A 19,157-nucleotide genomic window follows, 5' to 3' on the forward strand; every position below is an offset into this window, starting at 1 on the left:
TAAAGTTCCAAGAAGTTAAGGGAGAGGCTACCCAGAGTCACCTTATAAATGAGGAATATTGGAGACAGTATCTAAGCCCAGGACTTTCTACTATGAACATTATCTCAACTCAGAAGGCTGAAGCTAATTGGAAAATTAAGGAGATCCGTTTAAAACTTGGCTTTCAGAAAGATTTTTCTCCATGAAAATCTTAGGAATATAGAGGAACAGGTAGTGATTTTCTCAGGAAAATACTGGTTATATTTCTATAATATTAAGAAAGAAGGAAGGGAGGGAGGGAGGAAGAAAAGGAAGAAGAAAAAGAAAACACAGCTCCAACAACATTAATGCTCTTCCCTCAAACCTGTGGTGCCATTCAGCAAATTTCCAATTGTACATTCTGTTTTTGTTTAATCAATTAGGCTGGCTTCTCCGTGCATATAATTATGGCTATTGTTCTTTCTTCTTACTACCAGTTTACCTATCCAAGAGCAAAGGGGACAATCAAATAACCTATTATTTTCCATCAGTCAATTTTTCCATGAATCCAAAAGCCACATATGATGCATCTTAACCACAAAACGCTTGCTTATCAACAAAAAAAGAAAACTAAAGAAATTCACACTGAGAGGATTCCTGCAATGTTCATGGAGATTTTTTTTTTAAAAATTCAATCTCTTGCCTACCAACAGCAATGAAGAATTTCTTCTACTCATTCTTATCAGCAAGATCTGAAGTTGGAGAAAACTCCACCTCATGATTCCTATATTCTAGAGATTTTTGACCTAGGGATCTGGGGGACTTGGTTTTGGTTTTTGTTGGGTTTTTTCCTGTATTTTGATAAATGTATTTCCAATATAATGATTTCCTGTGTAATCCTGACTATTTTATTTTACATTCTTAAAACCCTGAGAGTCTATAATCTTTACCAGGCTCCATGACACCAAAAGAAGCTTAAGAATCACTTGTCTAATACTAATCCCAGAGAGAAAATGAACCAAAAAGGTCAACATTACTTTTTGCCTTCTCGCTCTTCCGGGAGGGTCTCCATCGCAGCCTTGTTCGATGTTCATCCAGGTAAAAGAGCCGGACGAGGCCTTTGCTTCCACTCTTCAGTTTGATCATCTGGGTCCCAGACTGCATTACACTCATGCATCTTTCAACTGTAAAGAAGACAAGAATATATTTAACCCCTGCTCAACAAAGACACACTTCCTACAAATCTTGATGTCAGACAAAACATTGGGTTCGTAACATCAAAAACTAAAAGACAATTGGTTCAGGCTCATCACAGCTACTAGGTATCTTGATGTCACAAAACACTGGATTGGCAATCAAGGGCATCAGGAACTGAAAAACAATTTTGATTCAAGGAACCAAGAAAACTAATCTGTTAAAGAAATGTGTGATCAGGTCATGGAAGTAGATTTGATTTTTAAGGCAAATAAACCCATCATGATGAAGCTTTCCCAAAGCTATCCTTTTTCCTGAGTAACAAATCATGTTTACTGTTATGAGACTCATGTTGACTTGCAGTTGTCAATGGAATCTATATTCATTCCAAACAAACTCAACCAAAGTGTTCTTGATTTTTAAATAGCCAGTTTTAAAAGGTGTCTTATTTTACTATTTCTAAAATTTAGTTTCACCATCTTAATTGAAAGTCTCACAAATTAAAATAGAACATTGGTTGCTGAGTTAAACTGAGATTGATTTTTTTCTCTGTGGAAATTGTTTATTACTCAAAAACTGGGAATACCAAAATCAAAGATTTAAATTAATGTTTTAGAACGTACCATGTAAAGGCATATTTAAGGTGACTTTCCATTTAAATTGTGCATATCTTGTGTTTATAATAATTTGAATGTTAGAAGGTGAGTCCCTTGAAAATAGGGACTTTTGGGTCTTTCTTTTGTAATTCTAGAGATCAGCACAGTGATTGTCACACAGAAATTGATTAATAAGTGCCTGTTGACTGTGTGTATTTGAAAAATTAATAAAACTTCTAAAAATATTTTGTTTTGAATCACAAAGAATAAACCTTTTCTAAATAAAAAATTTAATTTTCAGCATTTGTATCTGGAATTGAAATGGATAATACTTGTTGGATAGAGGGTTAGACAAGAGGTGAAGTCCTGTTACCTAATATAGATTTGGCTTTTTTTTTTCAGTTTCAAATTCTCTCCCTTCTATCTTTTCCTCCTTCACCCATTAGATAAATAAGAAATGCAGTGTCCATTATACACATGAAATCACACAAACTAGGCAGGTCTAAACTTCTTAACTCAAATGGACCGAGCTGAGACCAAGGTCATAGACCTGATTTCCCTAAGGGTCAGCCACTTAGGTTGCCTTTATACCCTTGGTTACAAGAAGGATTCGGGGAGAGAAAAAATATGCAAGAACTATAAAATATTAGAACTTGGAAGAGTCCTTTGAGATCATCTCTCCCCCTCATCATATAAAGAAAGGAAAAGCAAAGATTAGAAGTAATCCATCACTGTATCCTCATCACTTAATATAGTGTCCAGCACAGAGGAGGTTCTTTACAAAAGATTACTGACTGACTCCTAAAAAATAATTCATAATATACAGTAGGCAGCCCAAAATCAAGTGTGGTTCTGGAACATTTACCATTCGATTGAATTTTATTGAACACCTACTATGTGCTGGAACTGTGCTTGGAGCTGGGCTACAAATACAAAAAATAAATTAGTCCCTGACCTCAAAGAGCATGCACTCTCCTGGGAACAATGGTCTGCCATGTGCTAGGCTCCCTAAACAATAATGAGGAAGGTATAAAGAAACAGAAGAGAGAGTTTCTATTCTCAAAGACAGCAACTATATTAGACTAGGAAGTAAACAAGTAAGCCACATATAGCCAGGAGAAGGTAGCTAGCAAATCAAGGAAGGAAACAAATGTTCCATGAGTGGTTCAGGCAGCAATTAGTGGAGGCATTTAGACCTTGACTAGCCATCAAGGCAATTGGTCAACAAATCAATCAATATACATTGATTAAGTGCCTACTATTCCCTAACATGTGCTAAAGACTGAATATTAGATTTGGGACTGGAAAGAGACTGAAATCATTTCTAATTCAACCCTTGCACATATCAATGTTTTATATAATAGAAAAAATGAAGCCTTTGGAAGTCAAATGGCTTGTCCAGAGTCATACAAGTAGAAATATCAGGGTCAGGATTTAGATGAAGCTCCTCCAAATAACGGCAACTAGTGGCACAATAAATAGAGTTCTGGGCCTGGAATCAGGAAGCTCTGGGTTCAAATTTAGCCTCAAATACTCACTAGCTATGTGACATTGGACAAATCATTTCATAATCTTCAGTTTCAGTTTCCTTACCTGTAAAATGGGGATCATAAAAACCTACTCTGCAGGGTTGCTTTGAGAATCAAATGAAATTTTTTTGTGGTTTTTTTTTTGTTTTTGGAGACAGTAGGGTTAAGTGACCTGACCAAGATCAAACAGGGAGTAAATATCAAATATCTGAGGCCAAATTTGAACTTGGGTTCTACTGACTCCAGGCCCAGAGTTCGATCTACTGCACCACTTTGTTGTCCCTGAAATAATATTTGTAAAAAACAATTAGTTCAATTCCTGAGACACAGAAGGCATTATATACATGACTGTTCCCTTCCCTTCCCTTCTTTTTCCTTCCCTCAGATTTAAAAATAACAAATACAGAGGAAACATGTTTGAGTTGGAATGGTCAAGGATGGTTTCATGTTGAGCTGAGCCCGAGGAGTAGACTCTTAGATAAGTAGAGAAGTATGGGGAGGGTCTTCCAGGGGGAAGACTATTGAATTAGTCTAAGTAGAGCTTGAGTGCGGGTGAAGGGAAGTCATGGGAAATATACTTGGACAGGTAAAGTGAAAGTCATTGTTTCTGTGTAGAGAGAAAGAGAAAGTGTGGTAGAAGAGAGAATTTTCTTAGAATTTGGCCAGAACAAAAGGAAATGTTTAATAAAATAAATGGAAATATAGTCCAACATCAGTAATGTGAATTTATTGTTTTCTAGGTGAATAAGTAGCTGCAGGAATCCCTTTCTATTTGAGACGGACAGCAACAGCCTAGAACACTGAGAGGTTGACTGGGTCAGGGTTCCAGGACAGGACCCAAGCCTGGGACTTCATCCTTCAACCATGCCACTTCACAGATACACACACACACACACACACACACACGGAGCTGAGATCTCAGCAAAGGATATTGGTCGTGGGTTCTCCGACGTTTGGCGAGAGAGTCTTCATCACTGATTCCGGCCATCAGGTACTTCAAGCCCGTGATCCAGGTCCTCGCTTCCTCAGGGTTGGAGGTGATGAGGTCCAAGACTCCATGTGGTTTCCATGGTAGATGGTGAAACAGCAACTTGGGTCAAAGTTCCCCTCGGCCTGCCGGTGGAAGATCTCAGATTGCCGGCCCTCAGTGACTTTGTAAATCGAATCGATAATTACTGTGAGGAAAAGGGGATTCAGGGCAAAGAGCTAGTGAGGATACACTTGGAGATAAAGGAGCATGGGAAGGATCACTGTTTTGGGGTCAGAGTCAGATGGAAAGAAATAGAAATTGGTTTTCTAAGGCAGTCTGGAGAGAGGCTCCATTCAGTAAAGACCAAAGCTAGGCAAAGAATACTACTGGTAACACATACCAGTAGTCTTTACGAGTTTAGAAACCGGTAAAGACCAGGAATGTACCACATGGACTAGCCACTGGACCTGTGGCTTCACTGGCATAGGGGACTGCCAGGAAAAGAAAATCCTTCTACCAAAGCAGGGCAGTGCCTTCTGGCAGCTTACAATAGTAGTTAAGTGAGGCCATGATATTAAGTGATTTATCCAGGGTCACACAGCAAATGCACATCAGAGACAGGACCCACCAAGGGCTTGCTTCTTTTTTTTAATACAAAACATTCCCATATTAGTCACTTTGAAAAGGAAAATTCAAATAAAAGGGGGAAGATGAAAGAGTGTGAAAAGTAGCTTGCTTCAGTCCATATTCAGACAACATTAGCTCTTTCTCAGGAGGTAGATAGATGCTTCATCTCTTGTCCTCTGGGATTTCTTGGATGATTGTTTTACTGAAAACAACTAAAGCCTTCACACTTCTTTACTAAACAATAGGCTCTCCCTAACCCCAAGGCCAATTCTCCATCTACATTCTCAGGCTGCTAGGATCAACATACTAGTTACCTGTAGGATATTCTAAGGGGGAAGGAGGACTTCTATAGTCTGCCCTTCCAACTTTGGTAGAGTTTATTCAGCCAGCAAACAGGAAATGGTGCCCCTCCTGTGTGGGCAGCAGCGTGATGATGGGGAGGCCAGTCATTGTTTTCAAAGAGCTTCTAAGAATGGTTTCTACAGTAAGACCCATTCCAAGGACAAGGACATGGACTTTGGAGTCAGAGGAACTGATTGCAAGCCAGAAAGTGTCACCAACTCTCTGTGTGAACTTGGGCAAATCAGTTCATGTGTCTGGGTCTCGGTTCCCTCATCTCCAAATGAGGGAATTGGAGTCCATGATTTCTGGGGTTCCTTCTATGATGCTCAGAGAATTCAAACCACCATTGCCTGGGATCACTAAATGGTCCCTTCACACCATAGGAATGCAATAAATGTCTACAGGAATTCATGCTTGAAGCAAAAATGCAATCTCATCAATCAATCCTCTAGTTTATAGACCATCAAAATTAAACTCAGTGGGCTCACAAAAGGCAAAATCATGGCAAATATACAAATTCTAACATTTGACCTTTAATCATCATAGGAGCAGAGATTTAGATGTGGAAGCTACATCAGAGCCCACGGAGTCAAACCCCATCATTTGACAGATGGGTAAACTGAGGGACAGAGAGATGAGCTGACTTGCCCAGCATCACCCAGGTTGTAAGGATCTGAGGTATGATTTGAATCCAAGTCTTCTTGCCTCAGAGTCCAACACTCTTCTCAGTGCTTTTCTAAAACATGGGGGCATTCATTGGGAACTTCCCCATAAAAATTCATCTTTGATTTGGCAGATAAGTCCAAAAGAGCTGCCTAAAGTTCCAAGAAGTTAAGGGAGAGGCTACCCAGAGTCACCTTATAAATGAGGAATATTGGAGACAGTATCTAAGCCCAGGACTTTCTACTATGAACATTATCTCAACTCAGAAGGCTGAAGCTAATTGGAAAATTAAGGAGATCCGTTTAAAACTTGGCTTTCAGAAAGATTTTTCTCCATGAAAATCTTAGGAATATAGAGGAACAGGTAGTGATTTTCTCAGGAAAATACTGGTTATATTTCTATAATATTAAGAAAGAAGGAAGGGAGGGAGGGAGGAAGAAAAGGAAGAAGAAAAAGAAAACACAGCTCCAACAACATTAATGCTCTTCCCTCAAACCTGTGGTGCCATTCAGCAAATTTCCAATTGTACATTCTGTTTTTGTTTAATCAATTAGGCTGGCTTCTCCGTGCATATAATTATGGCTATTGTTCTTTCTTCTTACTACCAGTTTACCTATCCAAGAGCAAAGGGGACAATCAAATAACCTATTATTTTCCATCAGTCAATTTTTCCATGAATCCAAAAGCCACATATGATGCATCTTAACCACAAAACGCTTGCTTATCAACAAAAAAAGAAAACTAAAGAAATTCACACTGAGAGGATTCCTGCAATGTTCATGGAGATTTTTTTTTTAAAAATTCAATCTCTTGCCTACCAACAGCAATGAAGAATTTCTTCTACTCATTCTTATCAGCAAGATCTGAAGTTGGAGAAAACTCCACCTCATGATTCCTATATTCTAGAGATTTTTGACCTAGGGATCTGGGGGACTTGGTTTTGGTTTTTGTTGGGTTTTTTCCTGTATTTTGATAAATGTATTTCCAATATAATGATTTCCTGTGTAATCCTGACTATTTTATTTTACATTCTTAAAACCCTGAGAGTCTATAATCTTTACCAGGCTCCATGACACCAAAAGAAGCTTAAGAATCACTTGTCTAATACTAATCCCAGAGAGAAAATGAACCAAAAAGGTCAACATTACTTTTTGCCTTCTCGCTCTTCCGGGAGGGTCTCCATCGCAGCCTTGTTCGATGTTCATCCAGGTAAAAGAGCCGGACGAGGCCTTTGCTTCCACTCTTCAGTTTGATCATCTGGGTCCCAGACTGCATTACACTCATGCATCTTTCAACTGTAAAGAAGACAAGAATATATTTAACCCCTGCTCAACAAAGACACACTTCCTACAAATCTTGATGTCAGACAAAACATTGGGTTCGTAACATCAAAAACTAAAAGACAATTGGTTCAGGCTCATCACAGCTACTAGGTATCTTGATGTCACAAAACACTGGATTGGCAATCAAGGGCATCAGGAACTGAAAAACAATTTTGATTCAAGGAACCAAGAAAACTAATCTGTTAAAGAAATGTGTGATCAGGTCATGGAAGTAGATTTGATTTTTAAGGCAAATAAACCCATCATGATGAAGCTTTCCCAAAGCTATCCTTTTTCCTGAGTAACAAATCATGTTTACTGTTATGAGACTCATGTTGACTTGCAGTTGTCAATGGAATCTATATTCATTCCAAACAAACTCAACCAAAGTGTTCTTGATTTTTAAATAGCCAGTTTTAAAAGGTGTCTTATTTTACTATTTCTAAAATTTAGTTTCACCATCTTAATTGAAAGTCTCACAAATTAAAATAGAACATTGGTTGCTGAGTTAAACTGAGATTGATTTTTTTCTCTGTGGAAATTGTTTATTACTCAAAAACTGGGAATACCAAAATCAAAGATTTAAATTAATGTTTTAGAACGTACCATGTAAAGGCATATTTAAGGTGACTTTCCATTTAAATTGTGCATATCTTGTGTTTATAATAATTTGAATGTTAGAAGGTGAGTCCCTTGAAAATAGGGACTTTTGGGTCTTTCTTTTGTAATTCTAGAGATCAGCACAGTGATTGTCACACAGAAATTGATTAATAAGTGCCTGTTGACTGTGTGTATTTGAAAAATTAATAAAACTTCTAAAAATATTTTGTTTTGAATCACAAAGAATAAACCTTTTCTAAATAAAAAATTTAATTTTCAGCATTTGTATCTGGAATTGAAATGGATAATACTTGTTGGATAGAGGGTTAGACAAGAGGTGAAGTCCTGTTACCTAATATAGATTTGGCTTTTTTTTTTCAGTTTCAAATTCTCTCCCTTCTATCTTTTCCTCCTTCACCCATTAGATAAATAAGAAATGCAGTGTCCATTATACACATGAAATCACACAAACTAGGCAGGTCTAAACTTCTTAACTCAAATGGACCGAGCTGAGACCAAGGTCATAGACCTGATTTCCCTAAGGGTCAGCCACTTAGGTTGCCTTTATACCCTTGGTTACAAGAAGGATTCGGGGAGAGAAAAAATATGCAAGAACTATAAAATATTAGAACTTGGAAGAGTCCTTTGAGATCATCTCTCCCCCTCATCATATAAAGAAAGGAAAAGCAAAGATTAGAAGTAATCCATCACTGTATCCTCATCACTTAATATAGTGTCCAGCACAGAGGAGGTTCTTTACAAAAGATTACTGACTCCTAAAAAATAATTCATAATATACAGTAGGCAGCCCAAAATCAAGTGTGGTTCTGGAACATTTACCATTCGATTGAATTTTATTGAACACCTACTATGTGCTGGAACTGTGCTTGGAGCTGGGCTACAAATACAAAAATAAATTAGTCCCTGACCTCAAAGAGCATGCACTCTCCTGGGAACAATGGTCTGCCATGTGCTAGGCTCCCTAAACAATAATGAGGAAGGTATAAAGAAACAGAAGAGAGAGTTTCTATTCTCAAAGACAGCAACTATATTAGACTAGGAAGTAAACAAGTAAGCCACATATAGCCAGGAGAAGGTAGCTAGCAAATCAAGGCAGGAAACAAATGTTCCATGAGTGGTTCAGGCAGCAATTAGTGGAGGCATTTAGACCTTGACTAGCCATCAAGGCAATTGGTCAACAAATCAATCAATATACATTGATTAAGTGCCTACTATTCCCTAACATGTGCTAAAGACTGAATATTAGATTTGGGACTGGAAAGAGACTGAAATCATTTCTAATTCAACCCTTGCACATATCAATGTTTTATATAATAGAAAAAATGAAGCCTTTGGAAGTCAAATGGCTTGTCCAGAGTCATACAAGTAGAAATATCAGGGTCAGGATTTAGATGAAGCTCCTCCAAATAACGGCAACTAGTGGCACAATAAATAGAGTTCTGGGCCTGGAATCAGGAAGCTCTGGGTTCAAATTTAGCCTCAAATACTCACTAGCTATGTGACATTGGACAAATCATTTCATAATCTTCAGTTTCAGTTTCCTTACCTGTAAAATGGGGATCATAAAAACCTACTCTGCAGGGTTGCTTTGAGAATCAAATGAAATTTTTTTGTGGTTTTTTTTTTGTTTTTGGAGACAGTAGGGTTAAGTGACCTGACCAAGATCAAACAGGGAGTAAATATCAAATATCTGAGGCCAAATTTGAACTTGGGTTCTACTGACTCCAGGCCCAGAGTTCGATCTACTGCACCACTTTGTTGTCCCTGAAATAATATTTGTAAAAAACAATTAGTTCAATTCCTGAGACACAGAAGGCATTATATACATGACTGTTCCCTTCCCTTCCCTTCTTTTTCCTTCCCTCAGATTTAAAAATAACAAATACAGAGGAAACATGTTTGAGTTGGAATGGTCAAGGATGGTTTCATGTTGAGCTGAGCCCGAGGAGTAGACTCTTAGATAAGTAGAGAAGTATGGGGAGGGTCTTCCAGGGGGAAGACTATTGAATTAGTCTAAGTAGAGCTTGAGTGCGGGTGAAGGGAAGTCATGGGAAATATACTTGGACAGGTAAAGTGAAAGTCAGTCTTTGGAGGTCTTGATTATCAAGTTGAGAAGTTTGACCTTCAGCCTGAAGGTCATGGGGAGTCATGGAAGGTTTTAGGGCAGGGGAGGTACATGATGAAAGTAATACTTAAGGATGAATATCATAGTGGCACTCCATGAGAGCCCAACTCAGATGCCTTATTAGTGTATGAATGAACCTAGATTCTAGATAACTATGTCAGAAACACACAATTCTTACCAAGAAATCAATAAGCCTTAATTAAATGGGTATCAGACCCTGGTTAAGTGTTGGAAATACAAAGAAAGGTCCCAAATACCCACACAGTCCCTGACCTCCAGGAGTATACATTCTTTTTTTTTTTAGGTTTTTTTGCAAGGCAAATGGGGTTAAGTAGCTTGCCCAAGGCCACACAGCTAGGTAATTATTAAGTGTCTGAGACCGGATTTGAACCCAGGTACTCCCGACTCCAGGGCCGTGCTTTATCCGCTGTGCCACCTAGCCGCCCCCAGGAGTGTACATTCTGACAAGGAGGACAACATGTCTAGGTATATAAGGGATATATTCAATATAGATGAAAGGAAATCTAACAGGGGAAGGCATTAGTAGTTGGAGGGACCAGGAAAGATGCCCTATAGAAGGAAGCAATAAAGGTGGAAAGACCTGAAGTTTCAGCAAAAGACTAGAAGTGTAAGCCTATCCTGGAAAGGATTGGGCACCAAATGACAGACTATCTTGGTCATGAGAATCCAGGAGAAGCTAAAGAATATTATGGAAAGAGGGAAATCAGGAAGGACCCAGGATCACAGGCAGAATCCAACAATAACTATATGTGTGACCATGGCCAGATGCTTAAATTTCAGTTTCTTGTTCTGGAAGAGTGGGATAATGACAATTATAACTACTTTACTGGGTTATTATTAAAATAATCTAACATAGCACTTTAAGGTTTACAAAAATCATATAATATTACCTCATTTTATCCTCACAGCAACCCAGGAGGGAGGTATTACTACCACCATCAGTTAATAATATTATTTACTGATGAAGAAACTGAGGCAGAGATAAGTTTAGTGACTTGCCCAGGGTCACATAGTTAGTAAAAATCTGAGTTAAGATTCAACCCCAGGTCTTCCTGGTTCCCATTTTAGTGCTGTTATCCACTGCATTTTATATATATACATATATATATATATATATATATATATATATATACACACACATATGCAAAGTGCTTTGAAAACATTCAAATACTAAATAAAAGACAGAAATGGTTATTACCTACTAAGGCAAAAAAGGCTAACTGTCTGCATCAGTGGAAATAGCACCATTGAGATGAAATGAGCACTAACTGGAGGATTACAGAAATATCCTGGCAATGACCCATAGACTAGATAAGGGGGAAAGAGGTACAAAATGATAAGGGCTTGGACTTAGGTGGAAAATTAAGTATCACCTATCAGAAAATCAACATTTATTAAGTCCCATGTGCCAGACACTGTGTTAGCAACTGGGATGCAAAGAAAATACAGTCTTCTGCCCCAAATAGCCTACAATCTATCCAGGAGATTATGCACACATATACAGATTTATTCATAAATTTATAGATAAAATGAACACACACACAAGTTTACCAAATCAATACAAGATAATCACCAAGACACCTATGAACTTTACATTTCTTAACACAGAATCTGGTTTTCTTTTTCTTTTGACTATTCTACTAGAAAGTAAGGTCCCTGAGGGCAAGAATTGTTTGGTTTTTGTCCTTGTGTTCTCAGTATCTTTAGGACATTGTCTCTGGCACTTTTTTTAATTCATGCCTGTGATTTCATCAACATAAGGAATTTCCGATGAGGAAATACTTGAACCCAATGCACATCAACAAATCTGCTACATGTAGAGGTGTGTGGGAGTGAGAGGAGCTGTCCAGGGTCCCACTCTTAGGGCAAATCTGAGGCAGACCTCAAAGCCAAGTGTTCCCTCTCTGAGGTCAGTTTTCAAACCGCTATGTCCTGCTGCCATCCCACCTACATAATAAAGGCCAGTTCAGTTTCCATGCTTTTCCCCATGTATGTCCTTGCTACTGGTGTCTTGCCATTTTATAAGGAAGACCCCAGAAAAAATGTAATCAAAGTGACATTTCTTGAGAACTAACGGGCAGAGAGGGGCACTAGGGAGCGGTAGGAACTTAGATCTGGTCTCAGATACTTACTAGTTGTGTGAGCAAGTCATTGAACTGTTGGCCTCAGTGTCCCCATCTATAAAATGAGCTAGAAAAGGAAATGGCAAAGTATCTTTGTGAAGAAAATCCCAAACGGAGTCATGAATAATTGGACCTGACTGGAAAAAAAAAAACTGAAAAACTAGTCACAGCAGCAGACACTTGATCCTGGGCCCTGCATTAGGGAGACCAAAGATAAAAACCTCTCGACCTTTTGGTGATTTTTGAGTTTCCCCTTTCTCTCCTTTGAGGTAGAAATGTCTGAGAATCAGTTAGCATTTTCTACTGAGAGGAAGAAATAAGTAAAGTGCTTCTTCCTGTTGTTCCAACCCCATTTGGGGTTTTCTTGGAAAAAGTACTGGCAAGGATTGTCATTTCCTTCTCCAACAGATGAGGAAATGGAGGCAAATAAAGTAAAGTGACTTGCCCAGGGTCACAGAGCTAGCAAAGTGTCTGAGGTCAGATTTGAACTCATAAAGATGAAGCTTCCTGACTCCAGGCCCAGCAAATTCCCTGTGCCACCTTATGCTGCCATATCCACCTGTGCTGCCATAAATTCACAAACCAATTCATTTGATATTTAACTATTTGCTTGTAAAAATAATTTCATTATCACAAGTATCATTCCAATTAAAATCCAAGCATTTTACACAACTTAACCCAATACTTCCACAAGAATATTAGCAACATATATCCAATGCACAGAATATTCACTAGTTCTGATGATTTATCACAAAGACTCAGTCACAGATGTTCATTGAGTCAATGCTCCAGTATCATTTTGTCATAGGAAAAAGAACACTCAACAAGCCATGACAGTGGGCAAGCATACAGGATAGCAATGTCTTTGGAACAGTTAAACACCAGATTGCTCAGTTAGATTTTATTGACTGCCTCTAAAACACATTAAAATGATATTTATCTATATCCAAATTGAATACTAGGGCTGAAAAGAATTCTGGGGAAATCAGTCATCTCTTGTTTTCCAAGGTCCTCAACTGCATCTTACCTGGTCAACTGTAGACAAAAAAAAAACTGTTCTGAAAAGTGGTAAAGGACCAATTGAATGAACTGCTTTTGTAGGTAATGAGCTCCTCTTCACTAAAGGGTTTCAAGCAGACACTGGGTGAATATTTTTCAGGGTTGCTCTAGAGGAGAGAGCTATGGTTCAAGTGGAGACAGGAGAAAATGGACTCTGATGTTGCTTCCAAACACAAGGGCTTTTAATTCTAAAACTGTCCTTCAGCTTCAACATCCTTTGTGCACCAAGTAATAGCCATCGTCAAAGGGAAACTATTTTTGAAATCTCATCTAAATTCCTTATATTACTCATTAAGACTATGTCTCCATGTTGGGTCTTCAGTGGAGTTGAAAAAGACTCATTTTCCTTCTCTTTCATCCTCCAAGCCTATTTTCTCTTTCTTTGGAGGCTAGCCAATAGCTGAATTCTCACCATGGACAGGGCACTCTTCTCAATGGGACCCCATCTAAGCTGTGCCGGAGTAATTGCAGATGCCCCCCCCCATTGTAGACCATTTATGGGAAGTCTATGAAAACAACTTCTTTCAGAAAGGAGGTTAGGGTCCTAGTTCAGACTACTACTGAAAAGCAGCTAAGAAGCAAAATTGGAATGATCTCTAATCCTTTCAAGAGGAAACAGACACGAAATGAAAGCATAATGCTAGTTTTCAAAATCAAGGTAACTAAGTTGTTGAACTAAGAAAAGGTATTTTTTCATTGCTTCATAATTACACTGTCCACAATGTGATTACAGAGGTGGCCTGATATAGTGAATAAAGTACAAGGAAGACCTGGGTTCAAATCTTGCCTCTGATACTTAGTGGTTGTGTGATTCTAGTCGAGGGTTCAAGAAAACCTGTAAGGGTTCTATGTCAGAGAGGGCTTGTAATCTCTGCTGGTAGAAAAAGGTCCCCTATAGGAAATTCCTAATCATTCTTTCAGGTATGTCCTTATATATTATGCTTGACCCTCTTTAGTGCCATTTCAGTCATGTCTGACTCGTTGTGACCTCATTTGGGATTTTCTGGGCAACGGCATTGAAGTGGTTTGCCATTTCCTTCTCTAGCTCACTTTATAGATGAGGAAACAGAGGCAAACAGGATTAAGAGTCTTACACTCAGTTACTAAGTGTCTGAGGTCAGATTTATACTCTAGATCCAGTGCTCTATCCATTGAGCCACCTAGCTGCCTTCTATGAAAACACTCCTTGCATTATTTTGCTGATATAATTTCTCTGACTTACTAAACACCAAAATGCATCTCAGAAGGTAAAAATACTTTATAAAAATAACAATCACAAAATAGTAACAGCAGCTGACAATTATCTACCATTTTAAGGCTCAAGAAGCCTTTTACAAACATGTCATCAAGTTCTCTCTCCACAGTAACCCCAGGATTTGTATTATTTTTCCATTTAACAGATGAGGAACCCGAGGCTCACAAATGTAAAGGTAACTTGCTCATGGACACTGAGCTAGGAAGTGTCTGAGGTAGGATTTGAACTCAAATTTTCCTGACTCCAAGATCAGAGTTCTTTATCCCGTTTGTCACCTAGGTCTAATAAACTTATTTACACTGACATATCAGGAAGTTCATGAATTCATTTCTTGCTCCCCAGATAAGGAATACCTATTGGAGTCATCATGAGTCACAACAAATAGTTTCCTCCTTGCAAGCATTTTATTTCTATGGGAAAGTTGAATAATTCCTGTGTCATTCCCTCTCAAGGAAGGGAGGAGGGCAGCTTCTTAAAGTCGCCACTGGCTACTTTCTTCTTTTTTTTTTTTTTTTTTTTTAGTTTTTGTAGTTTTTGCAAGGCAATGGAGTTGAGTGGCTTGCCCAAGGCCACACAGCTAGGTCATTATTAAGTGTCTGAGGCTGAATTTGAACTCAGGTCCTCCTGACTCCAGGGCCAGTGCTCTATCCACTGCACCACCTAGCCGCCCCCCACTGGCTACTTTCTATCAGCTTCTAACATCCAACTCTAACCATTATATGTGCTCAGCAAACATTTGGATCACTAAGGTCCTTCCAGGTCTACAGTTGTGAGCCTAGGACACGTTAACAGCCCATCAGTTGACTCCTATAACTCCCTTTAGATCCAAAAATGACATTTCCAACTCCTCTGTGGTCATTCTGGGGATCCCTTCATCATTTAAAATACTTCCTAAAAAGAAGAACCTTTCAAGGGAAAAAAAAAATCCTTACCTATAGAGTAGTTTAATGTGCTAAAGAATTTGAAATTTATATATTAAAAAAATCAAATAACATTGAGAGGCAGCATGATATAATGGATAGAAGGCTGCCTTCAGGAAGATCTGAATGCAGATCCATCCATGGACACATACAGGCAACTCACTTAACCTCTTAGTACTCCATGTCATTCTTTGGAGGAGAAGCTATCAACCTATAGGGATGGCTCTGGCTCACAAGGAAATATTTTATACTAATAAAATCACAAGGCCAAGAATACAATTGCAATTTTTTTCAATCTCAATTTTAAATTTTCTTAAAAAGTGATTCCTCTTTTCCAATAAGATTATTAGATAGGGGCAGCTAGATGGCAGGATGGATAGATCACTGGTCCTGGAGTCAGCAAGAACTGAGTTCTAATCTAGCCTCAGACACTTGATACTTACTAGATGTGTAACCTTGGGCAAGTCACTTCACCCCATTGCCTTGCAAAAACCAGGGGGGAAAAGACTATAAGGTTAAATAGTTCCTGTGCTGAACATGTACATACAGTAGGCTTGCAAGTTCCTTTCACTTTTGCCAAATAATGTTTCTTCCCAGGTGAATAGAATAATGGATTTCAGTCCATTGACTTTATGCATGTTTTCTGTAGGGAGAAAAACATAGTGGAAAAAGCAATATTTTTCTCTTTGATCCATCCAAATGAAGTAGAATATTTTCCATTTTACTTTTTCTTTAAAAAAAATCTATGATAACATAAAGCTTTCACAATCTGACCATTTAAATTCATAGAATTTATTTATAATTTACAATAAAGGCATAGCTATGCATTTATTTGATTCATATTAATTAGATATAACTATTATTTCATTTCTTATTAATATGTAGATGGTTCAGGGATAAAGTTAGCCCCAAGAACTTCATAGCTGTGTGACCCTAAACAAGTCACTTAACCCCTTTCTTCCTGTAGTCCATCCTCTGCAAAATGTAGACAATAGTACCATCTATCTCACATGGCTATTGTGAGAATCAAAAGTGAAAACACATTTGCTTTGCAAACTTCAGAGTGCTCTATATATGGTGTCATCATCATCATCATCATTATTGATTGTTTTAAAAATAGTTAAGCATTATTTGTCATTAGACATTACAGTCATTAAAGATGTTAATATGATTCGAGATAGCTAGGTGACAAAGGAGATAAAGCAACGTCCTAGAGTCAGTCCTGAGTTTAAATATGACCTTAAATGAGTCCTCTGATTGCCTCAGTTTCCTCATCTATAAAATGAACTAGAGAAGGAATTTCAGCATCTTTGCCAAGAAAACCCAAATGAAGTCATTAAGAGTCAGATATAACTGAAATAATTGACCAATAGTAATAATTGATATAATTGATCTGTATTGTGATGCTTTTTTAATCTCTCTTTCTAATGGTAGTCATCTTTGGGGTAGAGGGGGAGGGAAGAAAAAAGGAAAGAAAAAGAAAAAATTTCATATATATATGTATATTATGTATTAATGAAATAGCAAATTGCACATAATAATTTTCACATCCAAGAGCATTCATTTTTATTATACTATGGAAATTTTTATTCCATAAAAATATAATACATTTTTAGAAGATGCTTTTGAATTGAAAAATTGAAATTAGGAGTAGATTTGGGGACTAAAAATAAGGATATTTTAAGCATATTGAAAAGAAGATTTCAAGCTGATTTATAGTCAGGTTGTGGCCAAAGAGCCCACTCAGTTTCCTATAGATTACCCAAATTATTATGTCCTACACAAATACTAGATTCACTAATAATAGAAGATAACATCTTTTGACTAATTTATACTAAATATATACTAATATACTTATGTAATATATACTTATTTCCTTCTTTCTGAGGAAGAAAGTTGATTAAGGTGGGTAAGGCATGAGTGTACATTTGAAGCCCTTCGTGGTTAATATTAGTAAACAGAGAAACAATGTAGCCACCCCCCCCAATCTGACTTGCTCTTGGTTTTAATGACATAGTTAGCTAAATGGCCGGTGTTTAGAGAGCTGGGTTAGAAATCAGAAGATCTGAGTTCCAATCCAGTCTAAGACCCTTGCTAGCCATGTGTCCTTGAACAAGTCACTTATTAGCTTCAGCTTCTTCTTCTATAAATGAGGATAATAACACCTGCCTCCCAGATCGAAGGAGATAATCATTGTAAACACTTTGTATACGTACTGCCTGTCACATAGTATTATAGCAATGTTAGCTGCTACTTAGTACTTAAGCCTGCTGTTACTGCTGCTGCTACTACTGCTGCTGCTGCTACTACCACCACTATTACTACTACTACTACTACTGATGTTACTGCTACTATTACTACTACTACTACTGCTGCTGCTACTACTACTACTGATGTTACTGCTACTATTACTACTACTACTACTGATGTTACTGCTACTATTATTACTACTACTGCTGCTGCTACTACTACTGCTGCTGCTACTACTACTGCTGCTGCTGCTACTACTACTACTACTACTGCTGCTGCTGCTGCTACTGCTGTTACTGCTACTACTACTGATGTTACTGCTACTATTACTACTACTACTGCTACTACTACTACTACTGATGTTACTGCTACTATTACTACTACTGTTGCTGCTACTACTGCTGCTGCTACTACTACTACTGCTGCTACTACTACTACTACTACTACTGATGTTACTGCTACTATTACTACTACTACTGCTGCTGCTGCTACTACTACTACTACTGCTGCTGCTGCTGCTGCTGCTGCTGCTACTGCTGTTACTGCTACTACTACTGATGTTACTGCTACTATTACTACTACTACTGCTACTACTACTACTACTGATGTTACTGCTACTATTACTACTACTGCTGCTGCTACTACTGCTACTACTACTACTACTACTGATGTTGCTGCTACTATTACTACTACTACTGCTGCTGCTGCTACTACTACTACTACTACTGCTGCTGCTGCTGCTACTACTGCTGCTACTATTACTACTACTACTACTACTGCTGTTACTGCTACATTACTACTACTGCTGCTGCTGCTGCTACTGCTGTTACTGCTACTATTACTACTACTGCTGCTGCTACTACTACTACTACTGATGTTACTGCTACTATTACTACTACTGCTGCTGCTGCTACTACTGCTAGTATTACTACTACTACTGCTGCTGCTGCTATTAAACTAGGCAGTATTAATAAGCTGCTTTGGAACTCTCAGAGCACTGTATGAATCTTAGCTATTTTTATTAAATGTTAACTATCCAAAATGAAGGAGATGAGAGTCATGTCCTGAGCTGTGGTCAGATAGTTTGTGGACTATTATGTTCAGTTCTGAACTTGATCTTTTCAGAAAGAAAATGACCAGGGACCAGGATGATGTGGAGTATAGCATCCAAGTCATAGAATTGAAGAGACCAAGACTGCTGACCCAGGAGAGGACTTCTGGGAAGCTCTCAAAGAAGGTGTTCTGAAGCAGCAGTTTGTCCAAAATACAGATTTTAAGGGGCTTTAGTGGATGGCAACACTATGAGGCAACAAAGCAAAGCAGCAGGCTGAATCAGAGAGCCTTAGTATCAGATAAAAAGGGAGTGATAGTCCTATGGTGCCATGTCCTGGTACAGGCTGTGACTATGGGCTCTTCAAAGGAAGAGCAGACATTTCAGTTTCTTCTATTTTTCTTTGTATTTAGTATACAACCCTAGGTATGATGTAGACACTCAAACTTTGTATTAAAGGGAGACTTTTTGTGGCACTTGTAAAAAAAAACTAGAAAAAAAAACAAAGTTTATCATTTTTGCAATTTTTGT

General features: G+C 38.1%; 1 protein-coding gene across 3 annotated transcripts in view; it reads right to left on the bottom strand.

Annotated features, from left to right (window-relative positions):
* Nucleotides 1-19,157, bottom strand: part of PLCH1 (phospholipase C eta 1) — a 198,692-nt gene that overhangs the window by 79,387 nt on the left and 100,148 nt on the right. For 2 of the 3 annotated variants that reach the window (XM_074190792.1, XM_074190791.1), the window contains exon 2: nucleotides 7,028-7,174. In XM_074190792.1, the coding sequence (XP_074046893.1) occupies nucleotides 7,028-7,174 (147 nt within the window). Of the gene's footprint in view, nucleotides 1-995; nucleotides 1,138-7,027; nucleotides 7,175-19,157 lie in introns of those variants that run through there. The other variant, XM_074190793.1, reaches the window with a different exon arrangement.

This window comes from Macrotis lagotis, chromosome 6 (genome assembly GCF_037893015.1).
Source record: "Macrotis lagotis isolate mMagLag1 chromosome 6, bilby.v1.9.chrom.fasta, whole genome shotgun sequence".
NCBI lineage: Eukaryota > Metazoa > Chordata > Mammalia > Peramelemorphia > Peramelidae > Macrotis > Macrotis lagotis.